The 20211-nt window shown below is 54.8% G+C and overlaps 1 protein-coding gene across 3 annotated transcripts in view; it reads right to left on the minus strand.

The window, feature by feature from the left end:
- Positions 1–5506: 5506 nt before the first annotated feature.
- Positions 5507–20211, minus strand: part of TLN1 (talin 1) — a 31618-nt gene continuing 16913 nt past the window's right edge. For all 3 annotated transcript variants that reach the window (XM_027549616.1, XM_027549614.1, XM_027549615.1), the window contains 33 exons: positions 20072–20200; positions 19816–19918; positions 19460–19668; positions 19021–19140; positions 18618–18815; positions 18292–18431; positions 18009–18102; positions 17802–17891; positions 17562–17684; positions 16142–16285; positions 15509–15670; positions 15125–15265; positions 14857–15038; positions 14528–14660; positions 14258–14359; positions 14004–14174; positions 13771–13920; positions 13560–13661; positions 13355–13474; positions 12480–12626; positions 12183–12349; positions 11910–12093; positions 11694–11819; positions 11478–11594; positions 8295–8480; positions 8063–8170; positions 7464–7569; positions 7144–7268; positions 6916–7041; positions 6745–6807; positions 6453–6635; positions 6176–6304; positions 5507–6064 (listed from right to left, as the gene is read on the minus strand). In XM_027549616.1, the coding sequence (XP_027405417.1) occupies positions 5939–6064; positions 6176–6304; positions 6453–6635; positions 6745–6807; positions 6916–7041; positions 7144–7268; positions 7464–7569; positions 8063–8170; positions 8295–8480; positions 11478–11594; positions 11694–11819; positions 11910–12093; positions 12183–12349; positions 12480–12626; positions 13355–13474; positions 13560–13661; positions 13771–13920; positions 14004–14174; positions 14258–14359; positions 14528–14660; positions 14857–15038; positions 15125–15265; positions 15509–15670; positions 16142–16285; positions 17562–17684; positions 17802–17891; positions 18009–18102; positions 18292–18431; positions 18618–18815; positions 19021–19140; positions 19460–19668; positions 19816–19918; positions 20072–20200 (4506 nt within the window). In that variant the 3' untranslated portion in view covers positions 5507–5938. The remainder of the gene's footprint in view (positions 6065–6175; positions 6305–6452; positions 6636–6744; positions 6808–6915; positions 7042–7143; positions 7269–7463; positions 7570–8062; positions 8171–8294; positions 8481–11477; positions 11595–11693; positions 11820–11909; positions 12094–12182; positions 12350–12479; positions 12627–13354; positions 13475–13559; positions 13662–13770; positions 13921–14003; positions 14175–14257; positions 14360–14527; positions 14661–14856; positions 15039–15124; positions 15266–15508; positions 15671–16141; positions 16286–17561; positions 17685–17801; positions 17892–18008; positions 18103–18291; positions 18432–18617; positions 18816–19020; positions 19141–19459; positions 19669–19815; positions 19919–20071; positions 20201–20211) is intronic.

Genomic DNA, 20211 nt, shown 5'->3' on the forward strand with positions numbered 1-20211 from the left:
CTCGGATTAAATGTCTCTTGGGAGGAGGGACTCCTCTGCCACTTTAGTGCCTCAGTTTACCCTGAGTTCCAGACTCTGGCTTTGCGTTACCGACACGGCAGTGACAGCGATGAGTCTCACCAGGGACTTGGGGAAACTGAGGCAGGAGGGGAGCCCAGAAGCCCGGTCGCAGTGCAGATTGAGGCCGGGTTCGCTGCCCCCGAGGGCGGGCCTGACCTCTCTTCCCCTCGCTCCCCGCTTCCAGCCCCTACCCCCGGAGCCAGGGCCCCTCCTCTACTGCCGACCAGCCTCGGATCCCAGCTCCGCGCCCGCCCGCCCCGCCCCCCACGTGCCCCGCATATTTTCCACGTGGCTTCTGCCAGGCAGGACGCTGCGCGCTCCCTACCCCCATCCCCACCTCCACCGGGACGCGTCCCTACGGTCCCTTCCCCGTCCCTCCTCCGGACCCACCCCCACCGCCCTCTACTCACCCCCACCCACCCCCGTTTTCCCCTAGCTTCCCCGGGCGCCCTCCCTTCTCCTCCCCTTCTCCCGGCGGACTCTCCTCTCTTCCCTTGTGAGCCAACTTTACGCTGAAATTTCTTTTCTGCCCTTTTTTGGGATGTTTCCCGTGGGGAGGCGGGGCCAGGCTGGGGCGAGGAAGGCAGGGGCAAGGGTAAGAGTTCTGAGCTGCTGGGCGTCAGCGGCTGAGGGTGGGGGGAGGTGTCCCCCCTGACCGCGGGCGCCACAAACAGCTCTGGGAGCCGGGGCCAGGGTCGGGAAATCTGGGGCACGGGCGTGAAGCTGTTTGTTTTTGTTTTCGTTTTTTCCTCGGGGTGGGGTGGGGGGTGGAGAGGAAGTGGAGAGCTGCCTTGGAGGGGGGAAGGGGAGACCAGGCGGAGGAAGCCTTGTTCCCGAGGGGCAGGCGGGTGGGAGGCCTGGCTTTTGCTGGTGAGGTGGAAACCGTGGGAATCCTGGGTCCCCGGCTTGGGCGAGTTAGGGCGGGGAGGTAGGGGGCGGGGAAATGTATAGATGTGCTTAGCCGACTGCTGCTACATATGGACAAAACTGACTCCTTTTCCCCCAAACTCTTAAAAAGTCGCTTCTAGCCACCCTGTAGCCAGGGTCAAACCCTTGGGAGTCATTAAGAGCTCCCGTGTCCCTCATTCCCCACATTCCCTTAATCCTGTAGGAGGTACTTCCTCCAGATGAAGAAGACTTCTCAGACTTCTCTGGGGTTGCCTTGGGCAGTTCCTTATATTACCTCCTGCCTGAGTCTGTTGTGGTCTTGCTCCTGGTTCCCCAACTCTCCTTGACAGAAAAGTCTTTTTTAAAGTTGATGCAAGTGGGACCCTAAAATCCTTGCCAATGCCTCCTTTAGCCCTCCCTCTTTTGATGTTAAGAATCCACATCTCTTAATATGGTATACAAGGCCCTTTGCTTTGGCTCCTGCCCGCTTCAGCTCTAAGCTACCTTCTTTCACTTCCAAACTCACCCCCAGTGCACAGACTTGTACTGGTGTAGCACTCATACTGAGCTCAGTGCAGGAGCAGGACATCACCATTCTTTTCTTAAAGCTTCCACCTTTTATGCATTCTGTTCTCCCTGCCTTCCCTTGGCTGATTCCTGGTGGCTGTAAAGACAGACCAGGTGTCAGCTTTTCTGAGAAGCCTTCTCTATCGACTCCTCCCTCCCACCCTCTCCACCTCATAGGTGCGTGTTTTTCCTGCAGGCTCCTAACTAACATTCTCATCATAGTCCCCCTTAAGTATAAGGGTACTGTTCTTGTACCTGTTTGCTTCTCCACCTGTCTGTGAACCCTCCAGAGAAGGGACTCTGTTTCAGTTCTGAATCCCCACTGTAGCATAGCATCAGGCATAGAGTTGGCACTTGATAAACATTTGCCAGGTGAATTTTTTGTGCACCAGGTTCAGAATACATGAAGATACTTTGTGGATAACTCATGGTCTAGTGGGGCAATTCTCAAACCTTTTCATTTTAGAACCCTATACACTCTTAACGGAGAAGGCAATGGCACCCCACTCCAGTACTCTTGCCTGGAAAATCCCATGGACGGAGGAGCCTGTTAGGCTGCAATCCATGGGGTCGCTCAGAGTCGGACACGACTGAGCGACTTCACTTTCACTTTTCACTTTCATGCATTGGAGAAGGAAATGGCAACCCACTCCAGTGTTCTTGCCTGGAGAATCCCAGGGATGGGGGAGCCTGGTGGGCTGCCGTCTATGGGGTCACACAGAGTCGGATACGACTGAAGTGACTTAGCATAGCATAGCATAGCATATACACTCTTAAAAATTGAAAGTGGGGTTTGAAGATTCAAAAAGCTTTTGTTGGAGTAGGTTATATCTATCCATATTAAAAAATTCAATGTTTATTAATTCATTAAAAATAAAACAAACCCATTACACATTACTGTGTTGACATACTTTGAATGAAAAATAACTATATTCACATCCCCAAATTAGAGCATGGCAGTTGTTTTACATTTTTGCAAATCTCTTTAATATCTGGCATAATAGACAGCTGTATTCTCAAAATCTACTTGTGCTTTCTACTGTTGCTATGTGTTGGTTGTTTGAAGTACTCTTTAAGAAGAAAATCTAGTCTCACACAGATACGTAGTTGGAAAAGAGATATCCTCTTTTCTGACCCTTGAATTCACTGACCCTTGAACGTGACAGGGGTCTGTGGAGTTGAAAATCCATAACATAACCCTCTATTTACTTGCTTCCTCCATATACATGATTCTGCATCCCTGGATTCAAGTAACCACTGGTCATGTAGTACTGTAAATATCTATTGATCCCAATATAAATGTAACAACCCATGTTGTTCAAGCATCAATAGCATGTATAGCCTTTTTGGGCAATTGTGGATATTATTCTTTGATCCTACATCAAGACTTGACTATTCTCTTAGTGGTTAACTGCAGTGAAGAACCTGACCCTATCAATAACCTTCCTGTACAATGTTTCATTAAAATCCATTGGTTTGTATTGACTTTGGTTGGATCATTTTTTTTTTACTCGGATAATTTTGTAACAGCATGCATGCATTGGTCATTTGGAAAATGATTCACTGAGCTATGCAGGTGTTCCAAATGTCAACATGTTTCATTATATATTATTTAAAAAGTCATGATGGTTTCAACAGAAAAGCTTGTTTTAAGTTTGGGGAAGCCCTAAAGCTCATGGTGGCAGACACAAGTTTTCTAAAATTTTAGTTTTCACTTGAAACTTTGAATTGTATCATTGGCAACAAGTACTGGCAGGTTTTTCTCTGAAGTGACAGGTTCTGTTTTTGAGAAAAATCTGCCAGCTACTCAAGTCTGATAACTGTGGTTTGTCTGTCAGTCATTCCTGCAGGTAAATGTGGTCTATGAAAAAAGCAGCCAGTTCAGCTCAAAGAACTGTCTAGGTGCTTTCCTTGAGACACCATCACACTTGGGTGGGCACCAGAAAGGTTCTACACATACTCCCCAGTTCAGCACACGGAATATTGAAACACTTGTTACTACAGGACTAAGATTTAACAAAATGAATAATTTTTGCTACTTCATCAAGGCCATTCTTCAGGAAGAAGCCAGCATTTATATCTTACACTTAGTGCATGGTGGTGAAGAATACAGTGACTACGGTAGTTTGGGCTGCTGCCCTGATTTGCACTAAGGCAGCTTACCTGCCAAATGCTCTTTCACTGTCAGTGCAAATGCTGACACTCTGAGAAAGGAGAATAATGTCTTAGTATTACTATGAAAGTAGTCTTTTTTCTATTCCTTTTTGGCTGTGCTGGGTCTTCATTGCTGCCTGGCTTTTCTTTAGCTGTGGTGAGCGAGGGCTACTCTTCCTTGCAGTGTGTGGGCTGCTCATCGCAGTGGCTTCTCTTGTGGAGCATGGGCTCTGGGGTGCGTGGGCTTCATTAGTTGCGGTGTGTGGGCTCCAGGGCACAGGCTTAACAGTTGTGGCGCAGGGGCTTAGGTGCTCTGCAGCATGTGGGATCTTTCCTGACCAGGGGTCGAACCTGTGTCATCTGCATTGGCCGGCAGACTTTTCACCACTGAGCCACCAGGGAAACCCATATGAAAATAATCTTGACCTTATGGACCCCTGAAAGGACGCTGGCACCCCTAGAGGCCTGAGGGTCAACCACACTGTAAGAACTGCTGGTCTAATAGGTATTTGAGTCTCTCCCCAGAAGGCTCCCTGAGGCATCAGTATCAACAGGAACGTGATTGGTCACAGTTTCTGAGGATATGGCAGGGAAGTGGTAGCAGGGGTCAGCAGCTGTCTGGGCTCATAGCTGGAGTTTAAAGGGTCTGGACTACCACTTGTTGGGGAAGTGGTAAAAGGGATTTGATCTCTAAGGTCCTCAGCGATGCCAGGACATTGAATCTGGGGTTAGGGGGCCAGAGCCACACGGACTGCAGTTGCCAGTCTGCGTCAGAGAGGTGATAATACATCTGTGTTTTCCAGCGCTTAGCCTGGGCCTGGCTTAGTAAATATTGAATGAATTAATCACAGGTGACACAAGTGGTAGTAGGAAGCTGGCACCTCCCTAATGGGCTGCCCTGGGGAGGACAAAGTCATTCTACTTTAAACCTACTCTAATGGGGTAGTAGATGTCATGCCTTTAAGGAGGTGGCAGGAGGTGACAAGAGTAGCAGCGGATTGGGTGGTGCTTGTGCTCTACTTGGAGGGAGAAGCAAGGAAGTAACATACTAAGCAACAGGGCTGGTTGAAGAATCATACATGAAAACAGTGGCAGATCTGAGAGGGCTGCCAGGTGGCGTGGGCCATGTGGGCAGATGTGGGAGAAGTGGAAGCGCACGGCACCCCCACCTTCCCCACTCAACCTCCAGGTGAGCGGGGCAGCTGGCACAGGGCTCCCAGCACCCGCCTGGCCATTAGGGGAGCTCTGGCCCCTGACGATGCGGCCTCATGCTTGGATCTGGCTTTTTCAGTTGCTTTCCTTCTACTGCTGTTCTGGGCAGGAGTGGCAGCAAGGCTGGGGAGGGGCTGGAAATGCCCAACCCGGTCAACAGTTGAGCTACCTGAGGCAGCCTCAGGCTGGATTTTTGGCTTGTTAACTGCCTCAACCAAATCTGGCCCTAGTTCTCTTAGGCTCAGATACTTGTATCCATAGGCTTGTTTTCAGCAAAGCTGCTTCTTGAAAATTCGGACTTGGTGAGGGCCTAGGTTTGTTCATGAGTGATGAAGAACAGAGTGCATCCCTGGCAGCCACAAAGAGCACTGGCAGCTGCTGTCCCAGGAACAGAAGAATGACACTTGGTGTGGCGTGGGCGCTGGCCCGAGAGGCAAGGGACAGCAGCGGCCTGACTGCTCAGGGACAGCTTCCTGACTAGGATGACTTAGGGCTCTGCATGTAGTGGGAGCAAGGGGCCTCGGGGCAGCCTTCTGAGCCCGTCAAGCTGGGCCACGGCACTCCATCCCATTCTCTCCCCGCCTGCACTCGGGGCGGGTACCTCCTCATGAAGCCAGGCTGAGGCTGCAGGCAGAATCACCTTTATTGGAGCATGACCTGTTTGGGGCTTACACCCCTGGCCCCCACAGGTAGCTGGGGGTGGGGGGCGGAGAGTATAAAAAAGGATGAGTAGAGCGGAGGCTGTGGGGACTGGCTGGAAGCTGCTGGCAGGGTGGAGCGGGCTGGGGCCCTGGCAGGTTCAGACTGAGGTACAGCAGCGTTAATAATACTCTGGGAACGTTAATACTCTGGGGAGGGGCAGGCACTTAGGGGGCCCTAGGGCATGAAGGCACTTGGAGTCCGGGAAGGGCCAGGAAACGTGCGGCGGGACCAGGCCTGAGGCTTGGCAGGCACTTGGGGGTGCTGGGGTTGGGCAGGCTGGGCCCGACAGCCCAGGAGGCTTTGGTAGTGAGGCACAGTCTCTGGGCTGGGTCTGTGATACACACAAGCGGCTGCCCTAGTGCTCGTCTCGAAGCTCTGAAGGTAAGAATTTGTACTGCTGCTGCCGGATCTGCGCCAGCTTCTTCCGTGCCTCCTCCAGCTCTCGTTCCTTCCGAAGCATCTCTTCCTGGGCAGCAATGATCTGAGGGACAGAGATCAGGGACTCAGTCAGTGAATATGTGCATCAGGGTCTGGGGGAATGGGAACCAGTGCAGGCATTGTGACTGCCCTGCTGACATCCCTCAGAACTTACCTGGGCAATGCCCCCGACCATCTTCTCCTTCACCACCACGGTCTCATTCTCCTGTTCTTCAAAGGCTGCAGCCTTCTGGGCTGCCTTCACCAGGTTGTCTGAGGCTCGCTTCACTGCGTTGCCGGCAGCCTGGGTGGAGAGAGAGAGCAGTGTGAGGTGAGAACTCAGGAAGGTCCCAGCTGAGCAAGGCCCTCATCTCCCTCGCAGAAAGCACGTCAGCGGTGACAGTTGAAACCAGCACAGCTCAAGACACATGAGATGGGCCAGGGGGCCTCACCTGAAGCCGCTTCATTGCCTCAGAGTCCTGGTCGGCCTTGACCTTGCAGGCTACGAGGAGCTGGGCTGTGGAGGCGGCGACCTGCTTGGCTGATGAGATGAGCTTCTCCTGGCTGGCGTGGCCTTGGACAGCTGCATTGGCTGCCTCACACAGGTTGTTGGTGGCCGCAGCCACCATCCGGGCCTGAAGCAGGGAGATTAGGTTAGAACGTGCCTCCTGCCCTGGTCCATCCCCTCTCCAGCCTCTCAAGTGCCTGAAGTGCAGAGGGGCCCAGGGAGAGTTGTACACTCACAGCAGAGATGAGGCCCTGGGACCACTGTCCATCATCCAGTGCGTTGGCTGGAATGGCGCCCACCTGTGGAGGAGGGCAGGAATCCGCTCAGACTTGTGCCCTCCTGAGAGCCTCCCAGAGGAGACCATCATGCCATGTGGAAGGCAAAGCTGGTGGTATCCAAGTCCTTACCTTCCCCTGGGCCACCAGTTCCCTCTGTGCAGCTGAGGCAGCCTTCACCAGGGCGCTGGTGGCTGCTGCGATGGACTTGGCAGCTTCCAGTATCTGCTCCTCAAAGTTCAAGGACTCGTCCGCCTCCTGCAAAAAAGAGACAGAAGTGGCAGACAGAGATGCAGGGTAAGAGGAGGCTGAAGGTGCAGACACTCTGAGCGGAGCGGAGGAGAAGGGAGCAGGGCTGACCTTAGGTTTGGCCCGGGGCTTCAGCTGCTCCAGCTTCTTGGCCGCAGCCTCAATGGCAGCCGCGGCTCCCAGGAGTTCATTCTCAGCAATGACTGTGGGGTCCTCTGGGTCCACCCATTCTGTTCCTGGTGGACAAAGTGAGGTGGGAAGGGGCTAAGGCAGAGCAGGGAGATCAGGAGCACCGGGCAGTGTGCTTACTATCACCAGGCCCTGGCATCTGTGAGGACTCTGCAGAGGCCATCTCTGAGCAGCCTCCCAGAAGCAGAGTTCTCCCCAGAACAAGGGTTTCCCTTCCCTCCCTGCCCCTGGTCACCCCTTACCCTTCATGGCCTCAGCAGCCTGGATGAGCTCAGTGACTGATCCAGCCACACGCTTTGAGTGCACCGTCAATTGCTGCTTCAATTCTGGGCTTGGCTTCTGCAGGGTCTGGGGAAGATGGGGGCAGAGGGGAGAGAGCATCAGATCTCAGCTTCTACCTTGACCCTTGAAACAGGGCAGACCCCACCCCCTCCTGCCACCCCCACCCTAGGCCGCTCCACACTGCAGCCTGAAACAGCACACAGCCTATCCAGGAGCACGCCAGACATCACATTGCATGCATGGTGAAGACAGTGGGGCTGTGTGTCACTCACCGGCTGACAAGAAGCCAGGAGAAGGATGAAATGAGAAGAAAGAAGAGATGAGGAGGTAGAGGAGGGGGAGGTCAGGCGGGAAGAGAGGAGACAAGAGAAAGAGGAGGAGGTGAGTGGGAGAACCAAAGATGCTAAAACTGATGGAGCCCCAGTGGAAGGGAGATGTGGAAACAAGGACACACTCGGGGAGTAGATGGTGGGGTCGGGGGGGAGATCTGAACAGTGCAGGGCCTGAGGCCTGTGTATTCAGGGAGGCCGCTGTGAGGAGCAGACACCTCCCGCCTTACCAGCAGCACGTGGTCCAGCAGTTCCAGGTAGCCATTGGCACATTCCCGGCCAAAGTGTAGGGCTCGGAGCCGCACGTCTGGAGCCACTTCTGGGTGGTAGGCAGCTTCCTGTAGCACAGAGTACACATTAGCCTTAGGATCCCAAAGAGCTCCCAAGTCCCTGCAGGTTCTCCCCTACCACGTGCTGTCCTCAAGCTGCCTCACGCTTCTGCCTCACCGCCGGGATTTCTACCTTGCAAGCCCGGAGCATATCTGCAATAGCACGGCGACTCAGATTGGCTGTGGCAATGACATCCTCCTGGCGACAGGAGTTCCCAGCGGCAACGGCCTTGGCGGTTGCCATGGTGATACCCTTGGTCATGCGGATGAAATCTTCAGGGGTCGAGGTCTTGGCAGGTGGCTCTGGGGAGCAGAAGACCTGTTGGGGTAGAGCAAGAAGAAAACTCCACAGTGAGTGAGGCTGTGAGATGAAGCAGCACTTGTGTGACTGGTTCATTCCTCTGTGTACTCAGTCAACAGGCAGCCACCGAGTAGTTATTGTAGATCAGCGCTTGGAGACTTTCACACATTCACAGCTAACACAATAGAAGGCAGTTGGTCCTCATTTCTGACTAAAGTGATTGGGGAAAGTGTATTTGTTTGAAATTAAAGAAGTACCTTTCTGCTGGCTTTTCATTCCTAAAGAGAAGTCTTAATGTGGCGAGTGGCGAAGGTGGGTAAGGAGCTGGGTCTTAAGGATACAGACAACAGGAGTGCACTGACATAAGTGGCAGAGCACAAATAACCAGGACGTCAAGCGTGAGAGAGTATTAAGAAATGTTCTAGAGCACAGGGATGGCACAGCAAAGGCTGTTGGGACCTTGGGTATCAGAACAAGGAACTCAGAATTTCACACAGTATGTAAAAGTCATAGAAATATTTTGCTGTATGTATTCACCCAACAAATTCAATCCCACTAAAGATCAGCTAGGTTGGAGACTACGTGAGGTGCTGGGGGTGCAGTGGGGAATAAGGTAGACAAGGTCCTGTTGTTCTCATGGAGCTTGCATTCTGGTTTTGGGTACAAATGATAATAGGTGAACGACCAGGGAAACTACACTGTGAAGGGGAAAAAAAAGAGGGTGCTGTGACGAGAAAGAAAAAGGAAGTTCTTTTTCAGAAAGGTGGTCAAGGAAGCCTTTGGCGGAAGGGATGTTTAAGCTGAAGCCTGAAGGATCAGAAGGGGCCAGATGTTCAAAAAACTGGTAAAGCGCAAGAACAAGGGTCTGCAGTGGGCGGAGCTGAGAAGGCAGGGGCCTGGCCCCTGGCCGGGAGGAGAGAAGGGTGAGCAGAGACTGGGGAAGGCAGCAGGGGCCCTGGAGCCTGGAAGGCCCTGGGAAGGAGAGTGGACTTTACCACAGATGCCAGGGCAGTCACTGGAGGATTGTAAGCACTGAAGTGACATAACCTGATTTATATTTTTAAGAGATTATTCTGGGAATTGCCTGGTGGTCCAGAGGTTAGGACTCAGCACTTTCACTGCCATGGTCCTGGACTGAATCCCTAGTTGAGGAGCTAAGATCCCACAAGCTGCACGGTGAGGCGCCCCCCACCCCCCAAAATTATCCTCTGTATAGAGAGGATTGACTGGGGAGGGGGAGGTGAATGGAGAAGCAAGGGGTTTACATAGATGCTATCACATAAACACAGCTAAGGCCTGATGATGGTTTGGACAAGGTGCTGGTAGCAGAGATGGGAAATGAGAAAATGAGGTCTATTTGGAGGGACCACTAAAAGAACTGCTGATGAGCTCAGATGTGGGGAACAATGAGAGAAAGATGTTAAAACGGAGTTTCTGGCTTTAGGAACTGAGTTACTGAAAGGTACTGTTTAGTGATATGGGAAAGAGGAGGGAATGAATGATCAAGTTTGGTAAGTAGAAAGCAATTTCAATTTGAACATCTCTGAGGAGAAGTGAAAACAGAAGATGAGAAAGATAAATTTAGAAGTTAGAAAGATGGGGACTGCCCCAGTGGTCCATTGGTTAAGAATCTGCCTGCCAGTGGAACATGGGTTTGATCCCGGGTCTGGGAAGATCCCGCATGCGGTGGAGGAACTAAGCCTGTGCCACAACTACTGGGCATAACTGAAGCCCATGCGCCTAGAGCCGGTGCTCCACAAGAGAAGCCACTGCAATGAGCAGCCTGTGCACCACAAGGAAGGGCAGCCCCGGCTCGCCACAACTAGAGAAAGCCCACGTGGAGCAGAGAAGACCCAGCGTAGCCAAAAAATAAGTTAAAAGAAAAAAAGATGGAAGTGACAAAGACTGAAGGCAAGGAGACCAGGTAGAAACCGGGCACAGCAGTCACAGTGAGGGAGAGTGCTGCCTGTGGGCTGGGAGAGAAGAAAGGAGAGGAAGAGACTGGAGGAGGGTGGGGCAGGACCTGGCGACGGCCTGCAGGCTGTGAGCAAGGCAGAGAAGTCACGGGCGATTGGGAGGGAGCCTGCTGGACCGGGAGGGCTGTGGCCATGCTTAGTGGGAAGCAGTGAGTCGGGAAAAGAGGCTGGTGGGGAGGCACTGTGTCTCGGTGCTAAGGTCAAACAGGAGGTTGAAAATGACTGAGCGCAGAACTGGAAGTCTACTTGTCAGAGAACAATGATGAGAGGGTTGAACCTGCCAAAGAGGAGTAAGAAGGCGATCGGTGCAGTTCCAGGAAGGCCTCTAAGATTTATCTGGTTGAAGGTGAGTGCAACTATAGAGGAGATGTGAGCGGCAACAGAAAAGCCAGTGTCACAAAGGCCAAAGGAAGAAAGGCTTTCAAAGAGAGGCTTGTTAGGGGGTCCACTGTTTTGGAAATGTCTGAAGAAGATGAAGGCTAAGAAGTGACCCCTGAATGTGGCAACTGAGAGGCCAGAGAAAGTTGGGGTGGGGGGACGAAGAGGGTAGGTGTCAAATGCCAAGGAGGAAACAGGCGAGGAAGGGAGACACAGCGCAGCATGCACAGGAAGTCTGGCAGCGGGAGAAGGCTGCGCGTCAGCGTCTTTGTGTGTGTGTGGGCAGCGCACGCACGCTCACAATCCACCCAGACCCCGCTCCCCAGCCCAGACCCCGCTCCCCAGCCCAGGCCCCGTTCCTCAGCCCAGACCCCGCTCCCCAGCCCAGGCCCCATTCTCCAGCCCAGACCCCGCTCCCCAGCCCAGGCCCCACTCCCCAGCCCAGGCCCCGTTCTCCAGCCCAGGCCCCGCTGCATCAGCCCAGGCCCCGTTCTCCAGCCCAGGCCCCGCTCCCCAGCCCAGGCCCCACTCCCCAGCCCAGGCCCCGTTCTCCAGCCCAGGCCCTGCTGCACCAGCCCAGGCCCCACTCCCCAGCCCAGGCCCCGTTCTCCAGCCCAGGCCCTGCTCCCCAGCCCAGGCCCTGCTGCACAGGTGGGCTCACCGCCAGCTCCTGCCGAATATGCTCCGTTGTGGCCTCCAGGGCGCGCGTGCCTTTGGTGGCCTCATCCTCTACCGCTTTCACGGTCTTGAGCAGTGATGTCACATTGGTTACCATCACCTGCGGGCATCAGAGGAGGGAGGGCAGCATTGTTTTAAGGGGCAGGCATAGCACACTGGTCTACTCCCCGCCTGGGCAGCTGCTCTCTTTTCCTCCCACCTTGGCAGAGTTCTTGAGCTGCCACACAGCAGGGTCGTCGCCGACTTTGCCAGCCGCAGCCTTTGTGGCACTGATGAGGTCTCCCAGGGCCTTGGCCACATCTTTCACTGCATTGATCAGCACCACCTGTGTGCGAGAGCAGAGGCTCCGGTCTGTGGGAGGAAAGGGGGGAACAGGAAGTGGTTCTGGCCAGAGTGAGGCGTGTGGGGCGGATACCTGGGTCTCTGGGTCCTCAGCTCCCAGGCTGGCTGCACCCAGCTTGACCACATCGGCGAGGCGGGTGATGGTGGCCACGGAGGACTGGGCTGCCTGTGCCAGCTTCTCCTGGCTCCCAGCTGCATTCTGCACCAGGACCTTGGTGTCTTCCACCAGCACCTTGGCAGTCTTCAGAATGCCCTCTCTGGGGGACAGCCCAGCCCAGTCAGCTCTTCTCAGGCCTCCCCCAACCCCTCTGGCCCCACACCGCACAAGCCCCAGTTCCCTCCTCACCGGTGGTCAGCAAAGGTTTCGGCACCCTCACGGTTGAGTGTGCCGGCAGTGGCGAACATGATGGTGGTGTCCAGGTCGGCGATGATGCCGGACACAGCGCTGGCGGCTGTGATGCAGGCCTGGGTGCCACGATTCCCAGCCTGGAGCGCAGCCAGCACGTGGGAGACCTGAGGGAGGAGAGTCACGTGGTGACTGTGGCAGAGGCCCCGTGAGAGGATAGGTCCTGGGTCTGGGAGAAGGGACAGAGGAAAGGGCTGGGGAGCACAGCCCCCAGGCCATGGGGACGGGCTCAGTCACCTTCTCAGAGACTCTCCGGGCACACTCTATGAGCTCCTTCTTGGTGTAGGCATCACTAGGGCTACACTGCAGGGCGCCTGCCTTGGTGACCAGAGCTGCGCAGCCGTGCCCCAGCTCCTGAACCCGGTGCTTGATGTGGGCGCCTATCTGTGAGTAGATGAAACAGAGAGACGGATTTTACAAGAGGATTCAGGGATGTCCACTGCACTTGGAGGAGGTACTAAGGACCTAAAAAAGCTCGCGCTGAGGACTAAAGAGGTAGTGAGAAGTACCCTGCATAGACTTGTCCTGTTTCACAGCCTTTAGTCAGGAGGTCTCCTCCTACACATGGAAAATACTAGCCTGTGGGCACCAGCTGTGAGGACCGTGCTAATAAGCACAGCGAGGAGGAGGGGGAGAAGCCCTCATCCTGGGGTATCTGAAGCAGAGGCCACGGCTTACAGTTTGGCGTGTGTGGTTATGGAGGGGTTTGGGTTGGGGATTAGGTGTGTCATGCTAAGATCCAATTACTTGCTTTCTTGGAAAGGCAGGAGCTTAGGGAAGGAAGAGCTTCAGGGCTTTGTAACACGGAACAACTAGGAAGGGAACAAAGGCTTGCGGCACAGTGGAGAAGCAGCCACAGGGAATCAGGGCCAACGGGGGAAACAGTGGCAGCCCAGGCAATCTCTAGACCCTGGGCTACTCCTTATCCCTGTGATGGAGGCTTTGATCCCACCCTTTATGGAGCCCTGATCACTCTTTCATGGAGCAGCCCTGAGGATGAGTTCCCCTTTTTATGAAAGACCCGAGTGGCCGAGGGTGGGACAGCCCCAGAGGCTGACATCATGGGACAAGGGGTAAGCCTTGGGTTTTCTGTCAGGGGCAGGGGAAGTTACCTCTTCATTTTCAGCAGCCACAGCTGCAGGCTTGGCCTGGGAGGCAAGACGCCCATAGTCACTAGTCAGCTGGTTAGCGAGAGGGCCCAGCTCCTCAGGGCTGGTGTTTGACTTGGTTACCTGGTGACAGGAAGAAGTGAATTGATGTCCAAACTCAATGTCCAAACTCTCCAAGAGCAGCCCTCTTATACTCTCCCAAACTCACCATCTCCTGAACGGTGACAGCAATGGCCTTGGCTGTCCGCACCATGGTGGTCTGGTAATCCACGAAGGAACCCTCTGGTTCACCCATTGGTCCTTCATCTAGCTGAGGGGGCAGAATGGCAGAAGGGTAAGGACTGTGGGCTCAGGGACACTGGTCCACAGGCACCTCCGTCCACAGGCACCTCCATCCACAGGCTCCCCAAGACTCCAACCTGGTTGATGGCCTGGGTGATGGAGTCCACCATGCCACCGACGACCCCGGCAGCACTGGCTGCCTCGTTGAGGGTGGTTGTCAGGTCCTCTACGGCCTCTGTCATCATCTGCACAGCCTCCTCCAGGGCTTCCTGGGTGTGAGCTGCTTGCTGTGGGGCAGAGTGAGTGAGCTGGGGCAGGGAGCAGTGGTTCCTGCTTCTCTTACTATAGTAGCAGCCCCTTAGCTCAGTACCTTGGGGTTACCGCCAGCTTCCTTGGCTGTGTATAGCAACTGCAGGGCAGACTCGGCCAAGGTTTTGGTCTGGTCCAGGAGCGCCATCTGCTGTGGGTGGCTCAGGGTTTTGGAGGCAGCACCCACGGCAGCCAGAGTGAGCGGCTCAAAGTACTGGGCCATCTGGGACACCTGCAGCAAGGGTTTAGGATGGGGGTCAGCCTGGCCAGGTACCCTGGTTCAGCCTACCCAAGCCCATGTGTCGCCCCAGGTACCTTGTGTCCCAGCTGGGAGGCTTCAGCCCGGGCAGCGCTGGCCAGCGGCTCAATAAGATGGGAGATTTCCTGCACCGCAGTGAGCATCTGGGTGTGCAAGGCCTGGGGAGGAAGTGGATTTTAGCCCTGACTGTGACCTGCACAGGACCCCACTCTTCCTTCCACACCAAAGTGACCCAGTACCCAGCACGTTCCATACCCTCCATGTGTCTATGAGCTCACTCCCAGATCCCCCACCTTCCTTAAGCCTGCCCTCCCTCCTCCCCTTACCTCCTGAGAGATCCCCTCACGGGGAGCGAGCTGCTGGCTGACTGCAGCAAGAGAAGCCTGGTCAAGGTCCCGCAGACAGCTGTTCAGAGCTGCGATGGCTGTCTCACACTCCAACTGCCCTGGGGCCTTGTCCCTGCAGACGTATCACAGGCTCCAACATCAAGTACACCTCTTGAGCACAAGGCTGGCCCACCTTTCCCTGTACCCCTGAATCTTGGACCACAGATGTCCTCCAACACTGGCCCATCTCACACCACAGTGCCCATCCCTCTGCTCTGTCAGAGGCGTGTGCATCCCCCAGCCACAAGGTTTTCCACCCTGCCCCCTACCTCATGCTTGTGATCAGCTTCTTGATGGAGTCCGAGACAGTACGGGAGTGGCCAGCCAGCACGGACCAGCGTGGTGGGTCCCGCGGATTGACCGCCAGGGCTCGGGCTGTCTGAATAAGGCCCCCAGCACTCTCCAACATTGTCTTAGCAGAGATCACAATGGGCTCCATGGCAGCCCGGCCCTGGGGAGAGGGGAGGTCGAGGGGTGAGTCTCAAGACTCCTTGAAAGATGAGGTGGCCGGCAGTTCATGCGTTCACCCTGCCTCACCTCAGGGCTGATCTGGGCAGGAACACTGGAGAACTCAGGGTTGGACGCAAAGGCGCTCAGATTGTCCACAGCCTCCAGCAAAGGGGCCGTTGCTGCTCGGCACTGGGCACGGTTCTCCTCTGTGAAGGCCCCATCCAGCGCCTGAAGTGGGAGTGACAAGGAGGAGCTCAGGATGGACTGTAGACAAAGGCAGGGAAGCCCAGGTCTCCCTCCTGAGCTCAAAGGGCATGGGGCGGGGCTGGTGGTGACCAGCGCGGACAGGCAAGACCTTGGGCTTAGGCAGGTGTGACTGCGTGAAGGCCTCAGGGAATGACGGGGTGCAGGGGTTGGGGGAGAGAAAACTGGACAGGTCAGGGAGGGGTTGAGAAGTCCAACGCTGGGAACCTTGATGGTCTTGACAAGGTTGGCCGTGCTGTTGGCCACCTCCTTGGCTGACTGTACGAACTGGCGCTTGGCAGTGGGATTGGCGGTTCGGGCAGAAGCCAGGCGGCAGCTGTTACACAGCGCAGACGTGTGTTTGGCCACAATGGTGGCTGCAGAGAGCACCTGAGGAGACAGAGACGTGGAAGAGCCATGTGAGGGCAGGAGGGCCGTGTCTATACTGGGCAGCAGCCCCTTCAGCTTGGGGGATGGACTGCAATCCTTTGGAAGTCTCATTAGGAAAGACAGAGTCACCTGAAAGTCAAAATCTGGGAGACAGATACCCAAAGACGCGCAGGGTGGAGGAGAAAGGAAAATGAAAAGCCGACACACTAATGGAGAAATCGTTCACAGGCTCAGGAGGAGAGTGAACTCAAACCTCCATAGAGAAGTGGTGAGCCTGGCAGTAATTGAAGAAATGATGAGAAACACAGCCAGAGAAGACAATGACCCAGAGAAGCTGTGGGCAGGAGGTCAGCGCTGGGGCTCCACCCTCCTTCCCCACATGTCCTGCATCTCCTCCCGCCATGGGGGTGGCCTGTCCTGGCTCAGCAGCCTTTCCCAGGCTTGCTCACAGTGACTGTACCCCCGAGTTACCTGGGCCTGGGTGCAGCCAGGCTCCCCCAAACTCTGACAGGCCATCTGAATTGCCTGGTTTGCTCGGGCAAACTGTGTGGGCTCCACCAGCCCTTGTTGTCCAGCTTGGCTGTTGGGGTCAGACACGCCAACCAGATATGCAGCCTGTAGAGAGAGGAGTGGGGTGAGGAATAAGGAATATTCCTGAGGTAGGAATAGCCACAGTGGGGACAATGGGGAGCAGGGGTAGGTTCAGTGGCCAGGGTTCTACATGAGTGGAGATACATTAGCAAGCTGCGATTATACTATAAAAGAGGGAAAAACCTCTCCTGTTTTGTTAAATGTGTTCAAACATTTCAGAAGATTAAAAAATGAAAAAAAAAAAAAAAAAGGAAGCAGCACAGTAAGCTTTTTATCAAAATTCAGTTCACCTGTTTACCTGTTTATGTGTTTGTATGTTGGGTCTTAGGTAAAAAGTACTGCTTATTCTAAGTGTTGGTAAAAAAAAAAGTTTGAAAGACACAAAGACACACACACACACACACACACACACACACACACAGCCTCTTTTAGAGACAGTTCTAATAAAACTGTGGGTGGTGTTAGGCTAATTAACACATAATGCCTCCAGGCTTCAGAGATTTGGAAAGAGGGAAGGGATGGTTGCCAAAAACTGTTTCTCTTGGAAGATCATCGTAAGGTTTGATTCTTACTTCACCCAACACATGGTAGCTTTGCATTTTCTTCTTCATGCTTTTCCAGAAATACGTCAAGCCATATAGAGCAGGCCCCCCAACAGAACAGGGTACAGGGAGGCAGGGAGATTGAAGGACAGGCTGAGAGGATGAGCTCTCAAGTCAGTTTGTTTTAAGGATTCATATACAAAAGCAAAATACTCTGAGCCAATGGATCGTTTTATACTTCGTAATGTAGCAAAAGGCAAGGTTAGGTGGTGACCCAAGTAACGGGGAATTTAACCCCTGGTACTATTCTAACAGTGTAATAATACGTGTGGACTTCCCTGGGCGTCCAGTGATTGAGACTTTGCACTTCCACTGCAGGGTGCACGAGTTCAATCCCTGATCGCGAAACTAAGAGCCAGCATGCCGTGTGGCTCGGCAAAAAAGAAAGTACTCATTATATGAAAATAACGTGCATATGCTAGGCAGGCAGAATACACCAGGCAAGCTGGGGCCAGATTCAGTGGTTGGACAGTGTAGTCCCTACTGAAAGCACCAGGGCTCAGCGGTGACAGTGATCAGAACTGTTGGTGTTCTATGCTTGCTGGCAAACACCTCTACTTTAGGTAGGGGAAAGATCCCCATTTTCCACACAGCTGGCTTTACAAGCGTAACTTTGTCTTCTGCGCATGTGTGTCAGGCTGCGAGGAGGACGGGTAGGGACAACAGGGGAGTTCCAGGGACTATCCCAGGAGGATAACCTGTGCAGCTGCCTCGGTGAAGCCGCAGAGGGCCTTGGAGGCTGTGGCGACAGCCTCCCCAAACTCCGGCAAGTTTCCGTTCTTGGCATTTTGGGAGATGCCGGTCATGGCCTCACCCAGCACCTGGGGAACAGAGGGTATCGGGAGAGTCAGATCTTGTTCTCAGAGGGAGAGGGCAGCCCCTGGCTGGCTCGTCTTCCAACCCTCTCCCGTCCTTGGGAGGGGACTGGGTACACCTACCTTTGAGTTTTCCATGACGCTGTCCAGACAGCCAAAGTAGGACATGTCATTGATGGGCTGGACTGGGTTCTCTAGGAGTTCCCGGACCGTCTGTCGGGTGGGGGAAGGGGCGGTTGGTGGTGAACTGAGATCCAAGACGCCCCCTCACTGCCCTTAGCCAAGAACGCTTTCCTCAACTTCAACCCCATTTAGCCTGCCAAGGCCCACCTCCAATTCCCGCAGGGCATTATCACACTCCTTCTGGCCTGGTGCCTGCTGGGTGCACATACTGATGAGCTGGTTGATGCTGTCGGTCACTGCCCTGGAAGGAACGGGAAGTTGAGTGAATGAGTGCATAGGTCATCACTTCTGCATCCTGCTCACGTAGCAAGTAAGTCTCTAGCCATTTCTTTTCTGTCTGGAACAATTCCTGAGCCAGAGACTTCTTACGAAACGTCCCCTCCCCAGTCTGCTTAATATGCAAGGGCTTGGTTTCCCAGCTCCCACTTACCGGGCAGCTGCAGCCAGCTGACTCTTGAGGGTTGGGGCTGCAGGGTCTGTGGACAGGGCCTTGGCAGCGAGAAGAAGTTTGCTTGAAGACATGGAGATGCCCTTCAAGTTGGATACGACCTGGGCACGGTCCTCCTGGCTCTGTTGAGGGCAAGAAGGCCAATGCATTGTTGAATCTTTTCTTGTCTGTCTCTAAAAGGGATTCTCTGTCCCAGACACCCAATTACAGCTAGAGACTGGGGAGGGGAGGGGGCCAGGAGCAGGTCAGGATTCCGTGGTCACAGAGATGCCCCTGACCCTTGAACCGTACCCAGCTCCCCTTCCTACCGGAGCCTGGCCTGCCATCTCCACGCCGGCTTCCAGGAAGGTGCTGAAGTCTTGTCCAAATCGACCTGAGGCTCGGGCCAGGTCCTGAGGGGTTCCCCGAGAGGCCTGCACCAGCTCTGTGGCTGCCTGATTCAGCCCGGCAGCGGCTTCATTCAGCCGGCTCTGAGCCTCCTGAAAGGTCCCAGTGCTGGGGGGAAGCTGCAGGATCAGAGATAGAGTCAGGAGCAAGGACGGGAGATGACCTGAGGGGAGGCCTGCTGAAGGAGCTCGGGGAGGTGGGCACAGGCCTGGGAAAGCGGTGAGGGGAGGGGGTGCATCTGGGGAGTTAGGGTGATGGAGAGGTCTAGAGGTAGATACTTGGAGTCCTTTGTCCCCATGTCCCCTCACACCCCTGTCCTCCTACCGAGTCACTCAGGAGTCGCTTGCTGGCATCTCCCACTGCCCTCAGGGCATTGTCCACATCACGCTGGCCAGGCAGGCAGCTGACGCAACGGTTCAGGGCCTGGGTCACAGCTTTAGCCACCTGAGGTGGGAAAGGAGACAGGGGTTGATAAGCAGAAACTGGGAGATCCCCGCCTCCACCCATGGGAGCCTCTGAAAGTGAAAGCGGAAAGGGGGTGCTATAGCTGAACAAGCCAGAGTATCAAGTTAGAGTATCAAACTTCCCCAAATGTGGTGCTTGGCTAGGCCCAGGCCTCGCTTTCGCTGAGACTCTTCTACTCAGATGGAGAAGAAGGGTGGAATCCAGAGAGGAGCCACAGTGCTGATGAGACACCTCCTCGAGACAGCCTTCTGAGGGGGTCGGGGGAGAGGGAGGAAGCAGCCTCGGCCCAAAACCGAACCTGGGCAAGCCGCTGCTGGCTCTCAGGGTCCCCTGGATGGCCGGCTGCTTTCTTCGCCTCCTCGATGAGGCTGCTGGCCTTGTCCAGGACATCGCTGGCTGTGTCGAGCACAATGGCTTGCACTGCAGGATCTGATGTCAGGGCAGCTACGCCCCTAGCAGCTTGGGCCAGTGACCGCAGCCCACCTGCCACATCCCGAGCTGCAATGCCTGGGGAGACAATGAGAGAGAAAGGAGGGGAAAAGGTACCTTCACTGCCAAGCCCTGATGCTGGGGGCTTCCTGTGTCGCCCCACCCCTACAGCTCCCATTCCCCCTCCTTCTCCCCACAGGCCCCATCCTGGCCCTGCCCGTGTACCTGCGTAATTCTCATTGCCCTGGGCGACCTCCCCCAGCAGCTGGGCAATAGCGGAGCTCACGGCTTTGGTGCTGTTGCCCAGGTCCTGGGCACATTTCTCCATCTAGGGATGACAGGGAGACTCAGGACTCAGCCGCAGGAGAAACAGGGAAGAGAGAGCTTGAGAAGCTACTGAGAGTCAGCAGGCAGTTTCAACAAATGTTCAGGGCAGCTCTGGGGCATAGGTGAGGAGACTTCAGATCTCACAAGTACTTACCGTCTCCCCAGGCAAGGGCTTCAGCTTGCCGTCTCGAGCAGCTGCCTTCACTTCCTGCAGGTCTCTCTCCAGATTCTGCACCACACTCAGAGCAGAATCCATTTCCAAAGGCCCACACGCTTCCTGAGCCTACAAACACA

Source organism: Bos indicus x Bos taurus, chromosome 8 (genome assembly GCF_003369695.1).
Source record: "Bos indicus x Bos taurus breed Angus x Brahman F1 hybrid chromosome 8, Bos_hybrid_MaternalHap_v2.0, whole genome shotgun sequence".
Classification (NCBI taxonomy): Eukaryota; Metazoa; Chordata; class Mammalia; order Artiodactyla; family Bovidae; genus Bos; species Bos indicus x Bos taurus.